The following is a 17,448-nucleotide window of genomic DNA, read 5'->3' as shown; positions in this document are numbered from 1 at the left end:
TATCTTATTTCCTATATATATATATATATATATATATATATATATATATATATATATATATATATATATATATATATATATATATATATATACAATAAAAAATAATTGTTGGTTTAACTTAACACTAAGTTACCTGGCTGCCTTAAAATTTTGAGTTCACTGAAATTAAAAAAATGAGTTAATACAGAAACTCAAAATATTATGTTATCTGAACCACATTAATTATTTAAGTTGATTGGACAATATAAAAAATGTTGTGATATAATATTAATATATTTATTGAATATTTTAGTACACATAAATACACATTATTTTAATTTAAAAAATATTACATAAATAAATATTATATTAGCAGTCACTGCAGGAGGGCAACCTTTTCAGATGCCATGATTGTTAACAATGGTGACTCATTGGCCATCTGTGAGCAAGTCACACTAAGGCCCTGTTTCCACCTGGTATTAAGATGCATTTTGGTCATTCGGATCACAAGTTTAAGACTCTAAATACAGGTGTAAACAGGGTCTAAAACGTTTTGAGCTTGTCCACTTCCAGAGGTAGTCGAAAACACATTAGACTTGATTGCTTTCGTATTGCAGACGCTCATGTGATCAAATGTGTTCGAACAGCCACAAAAGACCGCTTACTCTCCACATACTGACCTAATGCGTAAACATTACGGGAAGCAAGCCAGACGGGATTTAAACTTTTCGGCTCAAGACCCAAGTTTGGTTTGAAGACAAAAAACATACAAAGCACAATGTTCTCTCGCCATTCCTGATTTCTAACACACTCACAGCGTTTGGTGTGGTCTTGAGGTTGTCAGAGAAGAAACAAAAGCTGATGCTCTCCGTATGTTTTTCCGTCGTCTCCAGTCATGTTCATATGTAAATTGCTCAAGCTTATTTTGTTCATTAAATCAAAAGATCTGGAAAAGCTTATAGATTTACCCACCCATTGACCGTCCCCTTGAAGAAATCAGGACAGATGTGGTTGAAAGTGGACAAAAGAGACGGATTAAAGCACTAGGTATAAACAGAAGTCAAGTCACCTTCATTCATATAGCGCTTTTTACAATGCAGATTGTTTCAAAGCAGCACTCACAGTGATAGTAGGAAAATAATGTAACAAAGTTTGTTTAGCTCTAGAAGAAAATAGCTTCATTGTCCAGCTTAAGTTAGGTCAATATTGAATCATTTCCACTGTAAAAAACATTAGTTATTAGTTTAGTTCATTTATCTATACAGCAGCTCTGGAGAAAACAGTGATGTCATCATCCAGCTGAGTTCATTTCTCATACAATGGTGTCAAAGCAGGCAGATCAGTAATATTGTTGAATTTTCAGTGTTAAGTCTACCTCATCGATCAAAACGCATCTTAATACAGGGCCAAAGAGTGATCATTTTGAGCCAGAACCATACAGTGTGCACCAGGCACACATACTGTGTGCAGTCAGGTCAATATCAGAGCTGGAAAGAGCAAGTATGTGATATCACTACTCTCTCATTTCACTTCACCTTGTCCTTTTCCCTACTTTTCTCATCTACAAACACAACACCCTGCTACCCAGCCAGCATAAACAAAATAGGTCATGCCTGACGTCAGACAAAATCAACAACAGTCAGAAATCACTTTGCTTATGTAACAATGCTAATCACTATGATTCCCAACAGCTGGACTGGCTCATTTACACAAGAGAGAGAGCAGCACAGGACGTCTTCGCCTGTCACTGTAAGAAGGGCAATCACCAGATTAAAGTATGTCACTTACAAGACCCAACAAACGCAACTGAACATGACCAATGGCAACAAACACCAACAGCGGTAACACACTGAACCGACAAAACCAATACTGAAAATTCCTTCATAACACAATAAGACAGTATATTGTACCCTATTTTTTACAGACTCTTCTTAGAGTGTAAGTGGTTTGCAGGTCTTATCTGGCCAATAAGTTGGTTTTCACTGGCCCAGCTGGTCTAGTCTGATGGATTTAGAGATGTTTATGTTTAATTGTTAAAAATTAATCTCTCTTTAGTGAAATAGTATTTCTACTTCCATTATCCAAATTCTATTAAACTGCTGACAACTTAATTGTCAATTAGACCCATCCAAGACGTGGAAATTGAAGACATGCACTCAAGCATGTTGGCAGCACCATTCCGATTTTTAACAGTATGCCTCCATCTTATCAAGGTGTATTCTTACTTATAGTGGATGGAAAACCTATTTACAGATAAATTTGAAGTTCAAACACAAGGCTGAAAGAACAGGGATAGGTTTTCTAATACACTGTAAATCAGCTCTCTATTTCTATACAAAGCAACAAAGAGATGGACTTGTGTCGTGGTGAGATGTAATGTACTGTAATGACTTTAAGGAGAACCATTGATAAAACTGATGTGTCAGCATTGCTCTCTTTCTTACTGTCTTTCTCCCCCATCCCATCCATCTCCCTTCTTTCTTTCCTCCCGTGTGGATTTGTGATTCAATTTTGTTGAGTGATGCCATGTGGTTGGGTCACAGAGGAGAACACCTCCTTTCACAGCCAAAGATACAGATTCATAGACTGGGTAAACCCAGCCTGATCTGCCAGCGATTTGATTTCGCCCGGCAACCCAGTCTGGTAACCTGTACATTCATTTCTACTGTGTCTGTTACACTTTTGCGGGAACCGATCACAGACTGGCTTATCCACCTTGCTCGCTATTGGCGGGTATAACACGATGACGATAGAGAAGCGACGGCAAGCACGACCGTCAATCCAATTCCTTTTAACCTCTCAACGATGCTGAATGACTTCTTTAGTTTAGCAAACAAATCGCACGAGTGGGTGTAAATACCACTCACTTTCGTTTTTTTGCACAACCTGCAAAAATCGCTCGAAGCCATTGCTGCTTCTGCAAACCGCTGATCAATGCTACAAACCAATACAAACTAAACCTGTCTGGAGGTTACGTACTCACTCTGCAAAGTACGTCACCTGGATCGTTGATCTGATTGGTTGAAGGACTATCCAATTGCGTGAATAATGCTCGTTGATCATGCCTCTTGTGCATTTAAAAAAACATAGCAGACTCCCCAGACCAATGTTCAATTTAAAATTGAGCTTGGTCTGGTGATAGCCAGACAAACAGATTCCCTCTATATGCTGGACTAATTTAAGAGAAGCTTGGTTCACACTGACCAGCTACATCTGCCATAAAACTCTGGGAGCAACCTGATCAGCTACAACTGCTACTGTCAACTAATATCCATATTTCAACATCCACATGACATATGTAGTCCCATTTATATGGATGGATGGATGGATGGATAGATAGATAGATAGATAGATAGATAGATAGATAGATAGATAGATAGATAGATAGATAGATAGATAGATAGATAGATAGATAGATAGATAGATAGATAGATAGATAGATAGATAGATAGATAGATAGATAGATAGATAGATAGATAGATAGATAGATAGATAGATGGATGGATGGATGGATGGATGGATGGATGGATGGATGGATGGATGGATGGATGGATGGATGGATGGATGGATGGATGGATGGATGGATGGATGGATGGATGGATGGATGGATGGATGGATGGATAGATAGATAGATAGATAGATAGATAGATAGATAGATAGATAGATAGATAGATAGATAGATAGATAGATAGATAGATAGATAGATAGAAAGCTGGAAAGCTGCTCCTGATATGCCCAATGAACAAAACCACTAATCCACTCTGGTGACACGCTGCACTACCTCCACTGGAAACCACTTCATTCTGACATCATACTGGAAACATGCATATTATATAAATCAGCAGACAGAGACGGAAAGAGTTTAGAGCCAGTGGGCCATCACCCTCCAGCAGGGTCATTTCACTTAACATGGGATTTAAAGAGACAGAGCTGTGCTAACAATAAAAAAACAATAAAAAAAGCGGAACTCGGTAAGATTTGCGAAGCTCCCCCTACAGGTTCCTTCAGTGAATCACACTGTCGTAAATACTCCAAGCGCAGCTCTGGACTACAACGACTACAACGCTCACCAGCACAGTAGTTTTGCAAACACAGTACAAGAAATCTCGATGGAAGTGGGTAATTTTCGAAATTGTCTTATAAACTCATAATATATACATTGTTTTTGAATTGCCGTAAAGCATTTTGTCACTCTCGCATGAACGTGAACATGAGGCGAGATTGTGTCGGGTCGGCGCAGCTCAACTTGCAAGTGCTGTTTTTTGGCGTAGACGTGCCAGAGGGGGTTAGTGCTCGCCTCAAACATTTTTAAGTGTGACTTAAGTGTCCAACACACTCTGTGGCCTGTGTACACACGTACACACACGCACACACACACACACCTACACGCACACACACACAAACTCAACTGAGCATGAACTATATACATCAAAACAAAGCTGGATTATCTGTATTATTTATGAACAACTTTGGCTCAGAGGAACAGAAATAGAGAAAGAGAGAAATAAAAATAGCAAACGAGAAAACAAGAGAGAATTTCCACGCCAGCTTTGTCTCTAATTAAACACAGTCTGCTGCATGAGATGACAGTTTATACTTCTTTTTGTGCTGTTATCTTAATGTTAGCTGTTTCCCCAGAGAATCAGAGAAATAAATGGATCGCCCAGAGCTTTTAGCACATCTAAAAATACATCAATCTCATCAAACTCAGAGAACAAAATATATCTCACTCCCCTCTCTCGAGGGCCTGTCTCTAAAAGACGATGCAAAAAACTGACGGCATTTGAAGATTTGTGATGAAATTCCCTGCGCAGTGCAGAAATTACAAATGAAGATGATGACAGCATCTGTCCTGCTTTAGAACTGTACCTGTACTGATGTCATGTGTGCAGAATGTTGCTGCTTTTATTGGTTCTTCAGAGACTTTTTGGCAGAATGCATCATTTATTGGAGCATCTTTACTAAAAATGACTGTGATAAATATAGTTTTATATTTATGCCAAATAGTATTCTAGTACTGTGATGCCTCAATAAATTACAGGTCTCCTGCAAAGGTCAAAGGTGAATTTCACAAAAAAGACAGTCAAGAAATGCTTTGTCAAAAAAAAGAAAAAATAAGAGGAAGGACGAAATAATATTTTCCATAAAGAAAATGAACAGGGACATAAAACCACAGTATGTGCTTCATCAATCTAATGTCTCCTGCACATTTCAGTGGTTTCAATGGTAAAGATCTGGACTGCCAACACAAAGGTTGAAGGTTCATTCCAGAGGTCATGTTAGACTTCATTTTGACGGACAGGGTCATAAAAATTCTGTCATAATCTATTACCTGTCATATCAATTTTCATATTTTAATAAAAATAAGACTTTTAATAGCTTTTGTGCGGGCAAAAATGAACAACACAATATATTACAAAATTCAATATGTAAAAATACATTAAAAAAATACATCGGAGTGTCTATTTAAACTAAGTGCAAATAGCATCCCTTGTTGGCAAACTCTATTTACAGTACACTAGCTCCACCCACCAATATCTGGTTGGGTCACTCAAGTCCCTGTAAAGTCAAATCTGAGAATTCTGAGAAAACACATTATAAATGTTACAAATGTATTGCTGAAACACATTACAAAGACTGTGAACTATGTAGTACTGAATTGTAAAGTTAGAGCGTTATACAGTTTTTCATCAATTCTGTGTTCAGGATTTTTTTGTTTTTTTTTTCAAAAAACTATAACTGTCGATGACGCACTGAGCATGGCGCTGCCTCTAACGCTACAGCGGCTGGCCCGCTCAATCTCGAGTGTCATTAACATTAGTTATACAGCCTACATTTTGCTAGCTAGTAATGCCTTCGTCACGCAAATGCATATTACCTTGTTGCGGTAATACACAAAACAGCTCAGTCTCCATATTTAAATTTCCTAAAAATGATGATATGAAGAAGGGGTGGATTACTTTTGTCTCTGCAGTGATCATTTTACACTGGATAGTTTTACAAACTTTCATCAGAGACAACTGGGATTCACTGATAATCCGCTGTTATTGGTGAATGGGGCTGAACAGACTATCTCCCGCCTCGGCCTTTATCCTCCTGTCTCACCGACAACCGTTGATATGGGGCCACACAGAGTCTCTCCCGTCCTGGCCTTCATCCTCCTATCTCGCAGCGCCGACATCTGTCGACTCAACAATAGTCGGCAGTACGTGCCCACTAATGAGTGTAAATTGCCTTGTGTGCTTATGTTATAATTCGTAGGTAGTCCACAGTAACTAAAATTTTGCAACCTTCTAACGTGATTCTTTTGTTTCTATACATTAGTATGTTGGATTCATTCTCGACGGCAGCTCTCGCGAGTGGGTGTGGTTTCAGCGCCGACAGCGGACACGCCCCCAGCATTTGAGAGCAGAGAATACTGCTTAAACTGCTTAGTGTAAATAGCATATCTCTATTTTTTAAATACTAAAAAACTACCCAATTTCACCATCAGAAGGGTTTGTGCGTACTGTACACGCTCCACTGGATTTAAGTAACCATAAAAGCACATTTAATTTTTTTTGCAGTAATTAGTTTATCCACAAGGTGGCAACCGTGATGTGAAGGCTTCACAGGGTAGTTGAAGAAAAACTGTATAAACCGAACAGAGCGGAACGCATGAAAGATACAGCGAAAATGGAGGCCTATATAGACGAGAGATTGTGTGAAGAGGTTAGAAATTACCCTCATTTATCAACTCTAGCATGAAAGAGTACAGAGATATTTACATGGGATGTTACTCGTGGCGAGAGATTGCTCAAAACTGCGCATGCATTGAACACCTGTGTATGCGAACGAGTCAAATTAAGTATACTTTCCAAGGCTATGCGTTTGACTGTGTGTGTACACGTAAAAAAATAAAGTATACTTTCTGCTTCAGTGTGATTTCTCAAAATCACGGACGGCCTTTAGATTTATCCGTCACTGCTAAAAAAGAAACCAGTCAATGATGGAAAAATATTCAGTTAACGTGACCTTTGGTTAATTCCCAAGTAACTCTGACCCATGAACTAGAGTCATGAAAATCCCTCTCCATCTCCACCGTAGCCGTCAACGCGGCACTTAACCCTCGTTTGCCTCAGGGAGGACAAAGCCTGCAATTAGCGCACTGTTTGTTCAAAGACACTTCATCTTCTGAAGCACGGAAATACGGAGTCATAATAAATTAATATTTGAGCCAAAGGAGAAGGAAACTACACAACTATGGCATTACGAAATTATGAACTGCAAAACATTTTGTTTTCTGGGTTAAGTAACCAATTTGTCAGCTGGATTTAACAGATACACACAATCTCTCTATTTCTCACTGGTTCCTTCTGCAGACTGATAATGAAAACCAGCCCACACAATGTTGTGTAACAAGACTTGAGACAAAGTCTGGTCCACTTTGCAGCTTTTTCTGTTCAAGAACTGCCCACTTACATAGGAAGAGTTGAGCAACCAACTAGAGTTTCTTTTGTTTGTATGTGTATATAAGTAAATCAATACACTGATAGTATGTGTTGTACTACATGTAAATGTATTCTGTTTTAAATAAATGAATAAAATGTACTATTTGTTTATCACATTTAAATGCATTCTGATTTTAATCCAAAAATAAATAAATAAAAAAAAAAATGATACAACAATGACAGATGGAAAAACCATTCAAAATATGGCATGGCAGTCTATTTTATGGCCAACAACAGCTAGAACATTCTCCAAAATATCTTATTTTTTTGTTCCAAACAAGAGTCATACAGGTTTGGAACAATATGAAAGTGAGTAAATGATGACAGAATTATCATTTTTCTGTGAGAAAATTTTGTGAAGTGTCATTTTCCAGCTTCCACCTGCAGGTTTTCCACAGAACTGGTGCTTGGGTGATTTTTATGAGGTCGCTGTACAAGCTGAATGTTTCTCATAAGCGCCTTTAGCGATCATTATTACGTCAGATGTTCCCATAATGAATGGGGTGAAATCTCTCTCCTTTTCCCACACCTCCCTACAGCTGCTGTTAGCCCAGCCAAACCAAACACGTTTTCCCCACTGCAAGCTCGCTGTTGTGAATATCCAAAGTGGAGTTCGGCCCAGCTTTAACAGGAAGCCCCATTGAGTTTCACATTTGAAACTACACTGCTCTTCCAAATCCCCCAGAATGCTCTCGCTGTACTTCCTTCAGATTGTAGAGCATGTAATGACTCTTTTAATTTGTCCGTTAAATCTGGAGAAGCTTTGCGCTTAGTCTCCAGAGGTTAAAGTTAGGCTGCTGTTAGGAGTGTCAGGCCAGAGACTAAGGCATGCTAAAATTAAAACAAGACTCGACAATTTCTAAGAATCCACAAGCTCTCGTACACTTGCTGTTCTGTCAGAAAGTCGTTACAGGAACCCCATGTGCTGGCTGTGCTGTGTTATTCTAAGTCATAACTCAAAAATTTACAGCAATCAGGAGTCATAGATTGAATTTAGGTTCTCAGCCAAATGTCATCCAAATCACAGTTTCATAACGTAACTGCTGTAACATTAAGCGTCTTGCTAACTTCCTCCATAAACAATATGAAATGAGCCATATGCCAGCCTGTTTCATCTCAAATACATAAACAAAAACATATACATACATAAAATGTGGATTTGTTTTTGATTTCTTTCTCTTTGAGGTGTAAACAGGCTTCGAAGAGGAGGTAATGGACCACTAATTGAAAAATGAATAGGCGAATCTGCAATATGGCAGCTGTAGGAATGGAAGTACTCCCTTTTAATTAAAAGCACAAAGTGTAGGTGTAGTCACAGCATCTACCAGCAGGGGCTAACTAAGCCAGGCTAACCAGCCAAACACCTTGTCTGAACAGATCAATGTGTGCATACTTGCAGTGTAAAGTTTTAGTACTTTGCAATGAATTTACAATGAATCATCGAGGCTAACTGAAAATGTGGTTAAGATTATAAAGATTAAACTGCTTTCCAGAGAACACTGTGTGAGTCTTGCTCAGAGTCAGGGCCAATTAAGCTTCATTGGGATGAAACGAACCGTCAAAATATTCAAGTGTCTAATGTTATACAGGTGTCTAATGTTATATATAAACTTTAAAGTCAACTAAATTAAGTTAAGTATGTTATATTAAGAAAAAAGACTACACCGATCAGGCATAACATTATGACCACCTTCCTAATATTGTGTTGGTCCCCCTTTTGCTGCCAAAACAGCCCTGACCTGTGAGCATGGACTCCACTAGACCCCTGAAGGTGTGCTGTGGTATCTGGCACCAAGATGTTAGTAGCAGATCCTTAAGTCCTGTAAGTTGCGAGGTGGGGCCTCCATGGATCGGACTTGTTTGTTCAGCACATCCCACAGATGCTTGATTGGATTGAGATCTGGGGAATTTGGAGGCCAAGTCAACACCTCAAACTCATTGTGCTCCTCAAACCATTCATGAACCATTTTTGCTTTGTAGCAGGGTGCATTAACCTGCTGAAAGAGGCCAAAGCCACCAGGGAATACCATTTACCTGTAAGGGTGTACATGATCTACAACAATGCTTAGGTTGGTGGTACGTGTCAAGTAACATCCACATGGATGGCAGGACCCAAGGTTTCCCAACAGAACATTGGCCAAAGCATCACATTGCCTCCACATTGGCTTGCCTTCTTCCCATAGTGCATCCTGGAGCCATGTGTTTCCCAGGTAAGCGACACACACACCTAGCCATCCATGTGATGTAAAAGAAAACATGATTTATCAGACCAGGTCACCTTCTTCCATTTCTCTGTGGTCCAGTTCTGATGTTCACATGTCCATCGTTGGCGCTTTCAGCGGTGGAGAGGGGTCAGCATGGGCACCCTGACTGGTCAGCGGCTATACAGCCCCATACACAACAAATGGCAATGCACTGTGTATTCCGACACCTTTCTATCAGAACCAGCATTCACTTCTTGAGCAATTTGAGCTACAGTAGCTCATCTGTTGGATTGGACCACTTTTGATATATACTGACTACTGCAGACTGGGAACACCCCACAAGAGCTGCAGTTTTGTAGATGCTCTGACCCAGTCTTCTAGCCATCACAAATTGGCCAAAGTCACTCAAATCACAGCAAGTCAAGTGACAGCATATCTAAACACTTGGACACAAATACAACCGGAAATAAACCGTGCTTTAAGAGGTTCTGCTTGACCCTTTTCATCATTACTGCTATCTGGGTCTGATTCGGGCTCAATTTGATAATATGGATGCCATTATTTACATTTCCACTGAAGCACATGTATCAACTAATGGTAAGGGGCGTGGTGTTTCCGGATGCTTCAGCGAATCAAAATACACTGGGCGAGCTAACCAATCTGAGCACATTGCGTCTTTCGGAGGGAGTGGTATCATAGAAGAAGGAAGTCAATCCAGCCGTTAAAATTACAATGGAAACAGCGGTGTAGAATAAAGGTAAAATATATAAAAAATACAGTTTAAAAAAACAAAAACAAAGCATTAAAGGCCTTTGCACACTGAGTCTGATGCGTAAAAATAAATGTGTTGCGAAAAAATCGCAAAACAATACAAATGAAGTCTTCAAGCAGTGAGCATGATTTAGTTGTCTCCTCTCTTCTTAAAAAGAGAAAATACTGGGTCCATTCAATTCTGAGATTGTATAGAGAGAAAGAAGAGTTCCCCTCATCAAGGAGCTGCGTGATAAAGCACAATCTGTCTTTATATTCAGTCTCTTTGTATTCCGCACGTTGTTTGTCATTCAGTGCTGCTGTTTTGTGCTGTAGATGATGTGGATCAACTTGTCAGATGGCATTCTGGATTTTTGCGTTCGTGTACGGTGGCTCTGAATTGTCAAAACGTCTCTCAAAATGCGTGCCACGAATGCGAAAAACGCAGAAAAATCGAATCTGATCCGAATATTTTTTTGACGGACGAAAGTTTCGGAGGCAGTGTGCAAACGCGATTGACGTAATGTGAGGTCGAATTTATTTTTTAACGTGCGAAAGTTTCACATGCGAATTTCGGACTGTGCAAAGGCCTTAAGACATGTTAAACTGCGCCCCATAAACACAATCAAGCCAAGAAAAAAAACAGTGAACCACCCCTTTAAGTATGATTAGGTGACATAAGTGACATAGACCAGCTGGTTTGGCACCAACAACCATGCCACGTTCAGAGTTTATCAGTATGTGCCATGTCATTCAGTCTATGTCATGTATTTATACAGGTAGTAGAATGTGACCCTTCCTCTCTCTCTATCTCTCTCTCTCTCTCCTCAAAGGATGTCACACAATAGCAAATCCATCAAAAATGTCTTCGTCTAAATGTCACCTTGGACTCTCTCTCCTCTGGGAGGGCTGCAAGTCCTTCACTCACAGGAAGGCTGAGAACTACATTACACTGCATGTATTACAATCTGAGTCAGTTTGTCATATTTAGTGGCTAGATAATTCAATAAGCCTCACTCTGGACTGCAGATTTACATCACGGTCCTGTCCTGGTGTTATCTGATTTCAGAAGTATCATATTCAGCTGTGGATTGCATCCTGGGAGAGAGGCCAAGGTCTTGTATAGACACATAGTTTTATGTTTTACCAATTACCAAGAAACTCAGGGTCTCCCTAAAAACGGACAATTACACTCAAGACAAATCCATGATAAGAGATCAGCTCTGCTGAAAAGACAAGTGGACAATGCTAATTCAAACTGGTCCAGCCTTGTTAAAGATAGCCATGCTGGTTAAGCTATAGTTAAAAAATGTAGTTTATCCTAAAAGATTTTTTACCCACCCTTGTTCCACCTCATCATTCCAAACATGTGACCTTCTTCAATTAAAAACATCTGTTCTCGCTCATATGAAAAGGGAATCACTCTTTTTAGTTGGATCTTTTCAATGAATCAGGTCTGAATGATTCATTCATAAATCAAACTCCTCTCGAACTCATTAGTTATGTTTCCATCCACCTATTTTTATGCGCATAAAAAACTTAAGAGCTCAACTGAGTCAGATACATTTTTACACGATACAAAAACATGCATATAAACTCTGATGGAAACACTTTTACCGAATAAATTCCTTGATGCGCATCAAAAACAACATGTGACTTTGAGATGGACCTCAGCCCAGGTGAGAAAAAGTAACGCAAAAGTAACGTAACGCATTACTTTCCAAGTAACTAAGTAACATAATTAGTAACTTTTTAGGGAGTAATGCAATATTGTAATGCATAACTTTTAAAAGTAACTTTCCCCATCACTGCACATGGACCCTTTTTACTTTTATGGTGTTTTGCTACCTTTTTGAAGCTTGAAAGCTTTAGTCTACATTAATTGTAAGTGCATGGAAAAGAACGACTAAAAGTATGTCATGCAGGTTATGAACAACATGAGAGTAAGTATATGATGACCATTTTTAATTTTTGGATGAACTATCCAGCACACCAGCATCCAAAACACAACATATGCTTGCTAGCCATAAGAATCATTTCAGCAAAGCATCAGGAAGGGAACAAAACATCAAGAGACAATTTAATAAAATACTAAAACTTCTAAAGTCCAACCATCTGTTTTTTCTGTTTTAAGAGACAGAAAGCACAGAAGAAGCGGCAGATTGGAATGAGAGTCTCAATATCAGTTTTCTCTTCCTCCTTCATTGCTGCAGTGTGCCGAGCAGTTTCTCAGCTCTGCATGACATCAAACACTATGTGGTGAGTTTCAGGCTCCAGAGGGCAGATTACGGCTTAATGCCTTCAACATCTACTGCATCAGCACTATAAACACTTCACTCTGTGTCTGTGAGTATGTGTGTGAGTCTAGGAATACCCCATTCTCGATTCATCTTACTATGGATTTGGAGGATAAGTGCACAAATTTATTGTAAAAGCATGCTGCGTGACCCCTAAAATCAATGAATGCAAATCAGTACACACTTACAACAAATCAATACAAAATACAATGCATTCTGGATGCACACACACACTCACACAGCATGAATAAAAAGGGGAATTCTGTGCCATGCCCTATAGCAAATGTACTCATGCAACTTAAATATTGAAATATTCATGCACAAAGAACTTCTGCAGTTTATGATGTTACAATGGGCCATTTTGCTTTCGAGCAACCATCATTTGCCTCCAGCAGATGCACTAGCGGCCATCATCCAGTGGGCCCGACACGGCTCAGGGACCTCATTAGTGCTTTCATGCTCGCCTGTGTCCATGACTTAAACATGACTAATGACAGCTGCTTTACGACCACTGCCGACTCTAGAGTCACAGCTAGGGGGCGCTACACGTCATCATCACGGTGAATGTGGTTTGAGAGGCTACAGGTGACATCCTGTGTGAGTAAATACATAAATTATAAATTAATTTGTAATTAAATTATAAATTAATAAATTTGTTTTCATACAATATTAAAACTTATAAATAGTAATAATAATAATAATAATAATAATAAAAGAACTGAATGAAATTGAACTGAGTTCAGAAGGGGTCAGTTGGCAAATAAATAAATAAACTTTCATACAATATAAAAAATACATAATTTCTTAAATTATATATTAGTATATTATAATAATATATATTTTAATTATATGTTAAAATAATAATAAGAGTTCAGAAGGGGAACTTATAAAAATACAAAAAAAAAAAAGATAAATTCTAAATTATATATTAATATATTATAATTATATAGTTTTAATATATATTTTAATTATATATATATATATATATATATATATATATATATATATATATATATATATATATATATATATATTAAAATTATATAATAATAATAATAAAGATCTGAGTGAAACTGAATTGAGTTCAGAAGGTGAATTCAGTCAGATGGCATATAAATAAATTAATAAATAATCATATAGCATAAAAATGATCAATTCTTAATTACAAATTCATATATTATTTTAATAATAATAATACTAATAAAGACCAGCAACAGAGAAAATATACATTATATAGATTATATTTATACATAAAATGTACATATAAATATATTTTCATGATTAATATAATTAATTTATTATATATGATAAATTTTGATAAATTATCAACTTTTCCCACATTTTATGCAGGCTGGGCTTAAACCTTGGTAGGCCACATGAGAACCGTGGCTCAATATGTCAGAAACTGCACTGACTACAATGCCACACCTCCAACCAATTAGATTTTTTTTTTATGTCATCACATATTATAATCGCCAAAATGTCCAGTTCTTGAAAAACATAAGACTGTCCGCTAATCTGATAAGGGGTGTTTGCAAGTACAATTCCAGTAATGTGATCTATGATTGGAGCATATTAGGCAATGATATGCTCCCTAACTGTTTTCAACTGCATCAAAACAATTTGAAAGATTTTACAAGATGATAGCCTTTACGTTGGGTGTAACTCCATCTACTAAACAAGGAGGGTGAGAGCAAGAAAAAGGAAAATAAGAAGTACGCTGTGACAAAGATGAGTTGAACTTGGCTTGGCTTCCTAAAATGATTCCTGATATGAGCCTAACAAGAACTGACAGGAGCCATCTTGACCTGATATGTCACTGAATCACTCTTGAAATGAGGTCAGGTAGAGATTATCGTTGTGTATTGTCAAAGTCAAGCTCTGGTGTGGGCCGCTCGGCTTGTTTGGGCTATTAGCAGGGTGTGCCACAGTTCGCCGAGGTGGGATCCCCTCTTCGGATCACCAGGGGAATATCATTACTCACTTCTGAGAATGCATGGGGACTGATAGAAGACAGCTGCTTTTATATGAGCTTTGTGGTGTTCTACTAGATAAAACACAGTAAATATAAACACACACACTCACAAACATGACCAAGGGCCAAACGTTGCTCTCACAGGGTTGGTGTCAAGTTCATCTCAAATGAGTCAGAGCGAAAGATGATATACAATCCAGCTGAATGTTCAAATCCAGCCTTAGAAATTCAAATGAAGCTTTTAAGACTTTTCCTATCAAAAATTAAAGTCACAGCCTGAATGAAATTCATCCATCTAAGGTTAATGCCGATCACCGACTGGCAGCGGGAGAGGAAAGAATGGAAAAAGAGCGAGAACGAGCGGATCCATTAACGTCACAGAAACTGCTAAAGAAGATCCGAGTTTGTGTCCAGATTTCCTGTTCAGACAGCTGACAACAGTCATGCAACTTTAATAGTCACAAAAACCAAAATCAGATTCCCGCAGTTTTACGCATGGGAGGACAAGTATGTCAGCTCTTTGAGTGGAGAGCCAGAGAAACATCAGTGCTTAATAAAAAGCTGCAGTATAATAGCAGAACATCTCCTGAGGGAAACTCTTGACTCTTAAACAATTACTTTCAATTAAATCTCATTAGTTGAGATGTTAGGGATAGGGGCTTGATCACCATCACTTAGACGTGTAAGAGTGTGCTGTCCAAACACAGCCCTCACTGGTGATGTTACCACGATTAAAGCGATGGTAACGATGCATCACTCTGATTGAATGCGTCTGGACATGCTGTGCGTGTTTATGAGGATAATATCTCCATCACATTAACGTACAGTCGCTAACGTCGGATTTTCACCTCTATTAATCTTCTAAATGGAGAACACTTTCTGATCATTAGGGAATACCGGCCGGGATCAGCTTGTGCGTCATGTGCAAGAGGATGATGGGTAAAAATACATTCAGGCTGCAGTGCTGAGCACAGTATCTAAGGTGATAGAAAAATTCAATGAAACAAAGAGAAATCAAGGTCTTCTCTGTGTGTGAAAGCACTTTTACCACACAGCACATCCGGAGGTTTCAGCTTTTCAACTTACTTTGTGTCTCAAAAATCAAAAGTGAAAACTGTACCCTCATGGAGCAACTTTGGATGAGATGATACTCCACCCTGACACACACACACATACACACACACCAGAAGCGACTGCAGAAAGCTCATAATCACCAGTAAATCTCTGTAACCATGCCACACACTCAAACCGACTGACAGCAGAAGAAACAGTCTGGGAAATTGTTACGGAATTCTGGGTCATGGAAAATGATAAAGTCCAAAGACCTGTGGGAATGTCAAACTCACATGTTTATATATATATATATATATATATATATATATATATATATATATATATATATATATATATATATATATATATATATATATATAAACCATGTTATCATATCATTTGACAACAGTTGACCAGTAGGAATTATGAATAATTGTATACTTTGCCACCATTTTAAAATCTGTATTATTGCACTTTGAATTCATTGTGTTGTGTATGAATGAAACTTGATATATTTATTAAAATACATTTGAATCGCACTGTAGCTACTTGCATTAAAGTTTCCCTCTGTGCCCAGTGTCTTCATTCACAACTGTCATTCACGCTGAAATCTGGAACAACAGTAGGACTGGTTCACCTACCGGATATTTCTGTTTGCGGGACTCCGTTCAGATTGAACCCCTTGCTGTTGTAGAACTGCCTGATGTCCGAGCATGTCTTGGGTTTACTGTCCCCGAACACCAGCCCGGTGAGAGCGCACAGAAGCACCAGCACGACAAAACCCATCCTGGACAGAAGAAAGAAGCGTGATGTGCGAATCAAATCCTATGGCGAAGAGCAGCGGATAAACGCATCCACAGCGAAATCAATCTCCCGTTTCCAAAAGCGCACCGGTTCGCTCCCACGCGCTGTGTCTTATTCAGTGGCAACAGCTTGAATTAAAAAGGAGAGCGCGGTCCGGTGTGAGAGATGACGGAGAGGAGAGGGAGGAATGACATGAGCTCACGGGAGCACACAGTTCGGAGACGCGTCTGTGCGCTCGGGTTCGGTCGAGTGCGAGGCGGAGCGGGGCGGGAGGGCGCGCGAGCGAGCGAAGGCACCAACTGCAGGGCATCGGGTTCGTCTGCCGCTGCCGCCGCGATCCTCTACAGGATGTTGCATCAAATCAACCCGTTGGCCAATGAAGACGGGATTCCATTTCCCCACAGGCTCTCCTTTAGGACAGGATAAGGATCTCTGAGATTCCTTACGTAATTTAGTGAAATTCTGGTTTTGAGCTGACTTTGACATGTCATTATGCTGAATTTTTGTGTAGTCCAAAGGGATATACAGTGAGAACTTTATAGGATTCAGTTTGGAATCAAACTTTAGAACCAATCCTAGGGAATTTCTTATAGGATTGCAACATAACGTTAAAATGAAATGTAGCCTACACTGAACATATGTCCTGCTATTTTTAAAACATTTAAAAAACAAAGTGTGCATCCTGTCCTCGCTTACACCTGGAAGCAAAATGACACTTAATACAGGTAAACGGGGTCTAATGAGTTTTTAAAATTCATCTACTTCAACGACGAAAACACGTGACCTCAATGCAGCTGTAGTGTAAATGTTAATCTGTTCTGATGCGCCCCAAATAAGCACGAGGACAAATCGGGTCTTTTCCAGTTATGTGTGGTTTAAAAATAGAAAATCGAGGA

At 38.8% G+C, this 17,448-nt stretch overlaps 1 protein-coding gene across 1 annotated transcript in view; it reads right to left on the bottom strand.

Annotated features, from left to right (window-relative positions):
* Nucleotides 1–16,881, bottom strand: part of gpc1b (glypican 1b) — a 109,349-nt gene extending 92,468 nt beyond the window's left edge. The window contains exon 1 of the mRNA XM_067363519.1: nt 16,390–16,881. Within this exon, the coding sequence (XP_067219620.1) occupies nt 16,390–16,534 (145 nt within the window). The 5' untranslated portion in view covers nt 16,535–16,881. The remainder of the gene's footprint in view (nt 1–16,389) is intronic.
* Between the last annotated feature and the right edge of the window lie 567 nt (nt 16,882–17,448).

The sequence above is a fragment of the Chanodichthys erythropterus genome, chromosome 16 (assembly GCF_024489055.1).
Source record: "Chanodichthys erythropterus isolate Z2021 chromosome 16, ASM2448905v1, whole genome shotgun sequence".
Classification (NCBI taxonomy): domain Eukaryota; kingdom Metazoa; phylum Chordata; class Actinopteri; order Cypriniformes; family Xenocyprididae; genus Chanodichthys; species Chanodichthys erythropterus.
The sequence above is the reverse complement of the archived record's forward strand: the minus strand, read 5'-3'. Positions and strand labels throughout refer to the sequence as shown.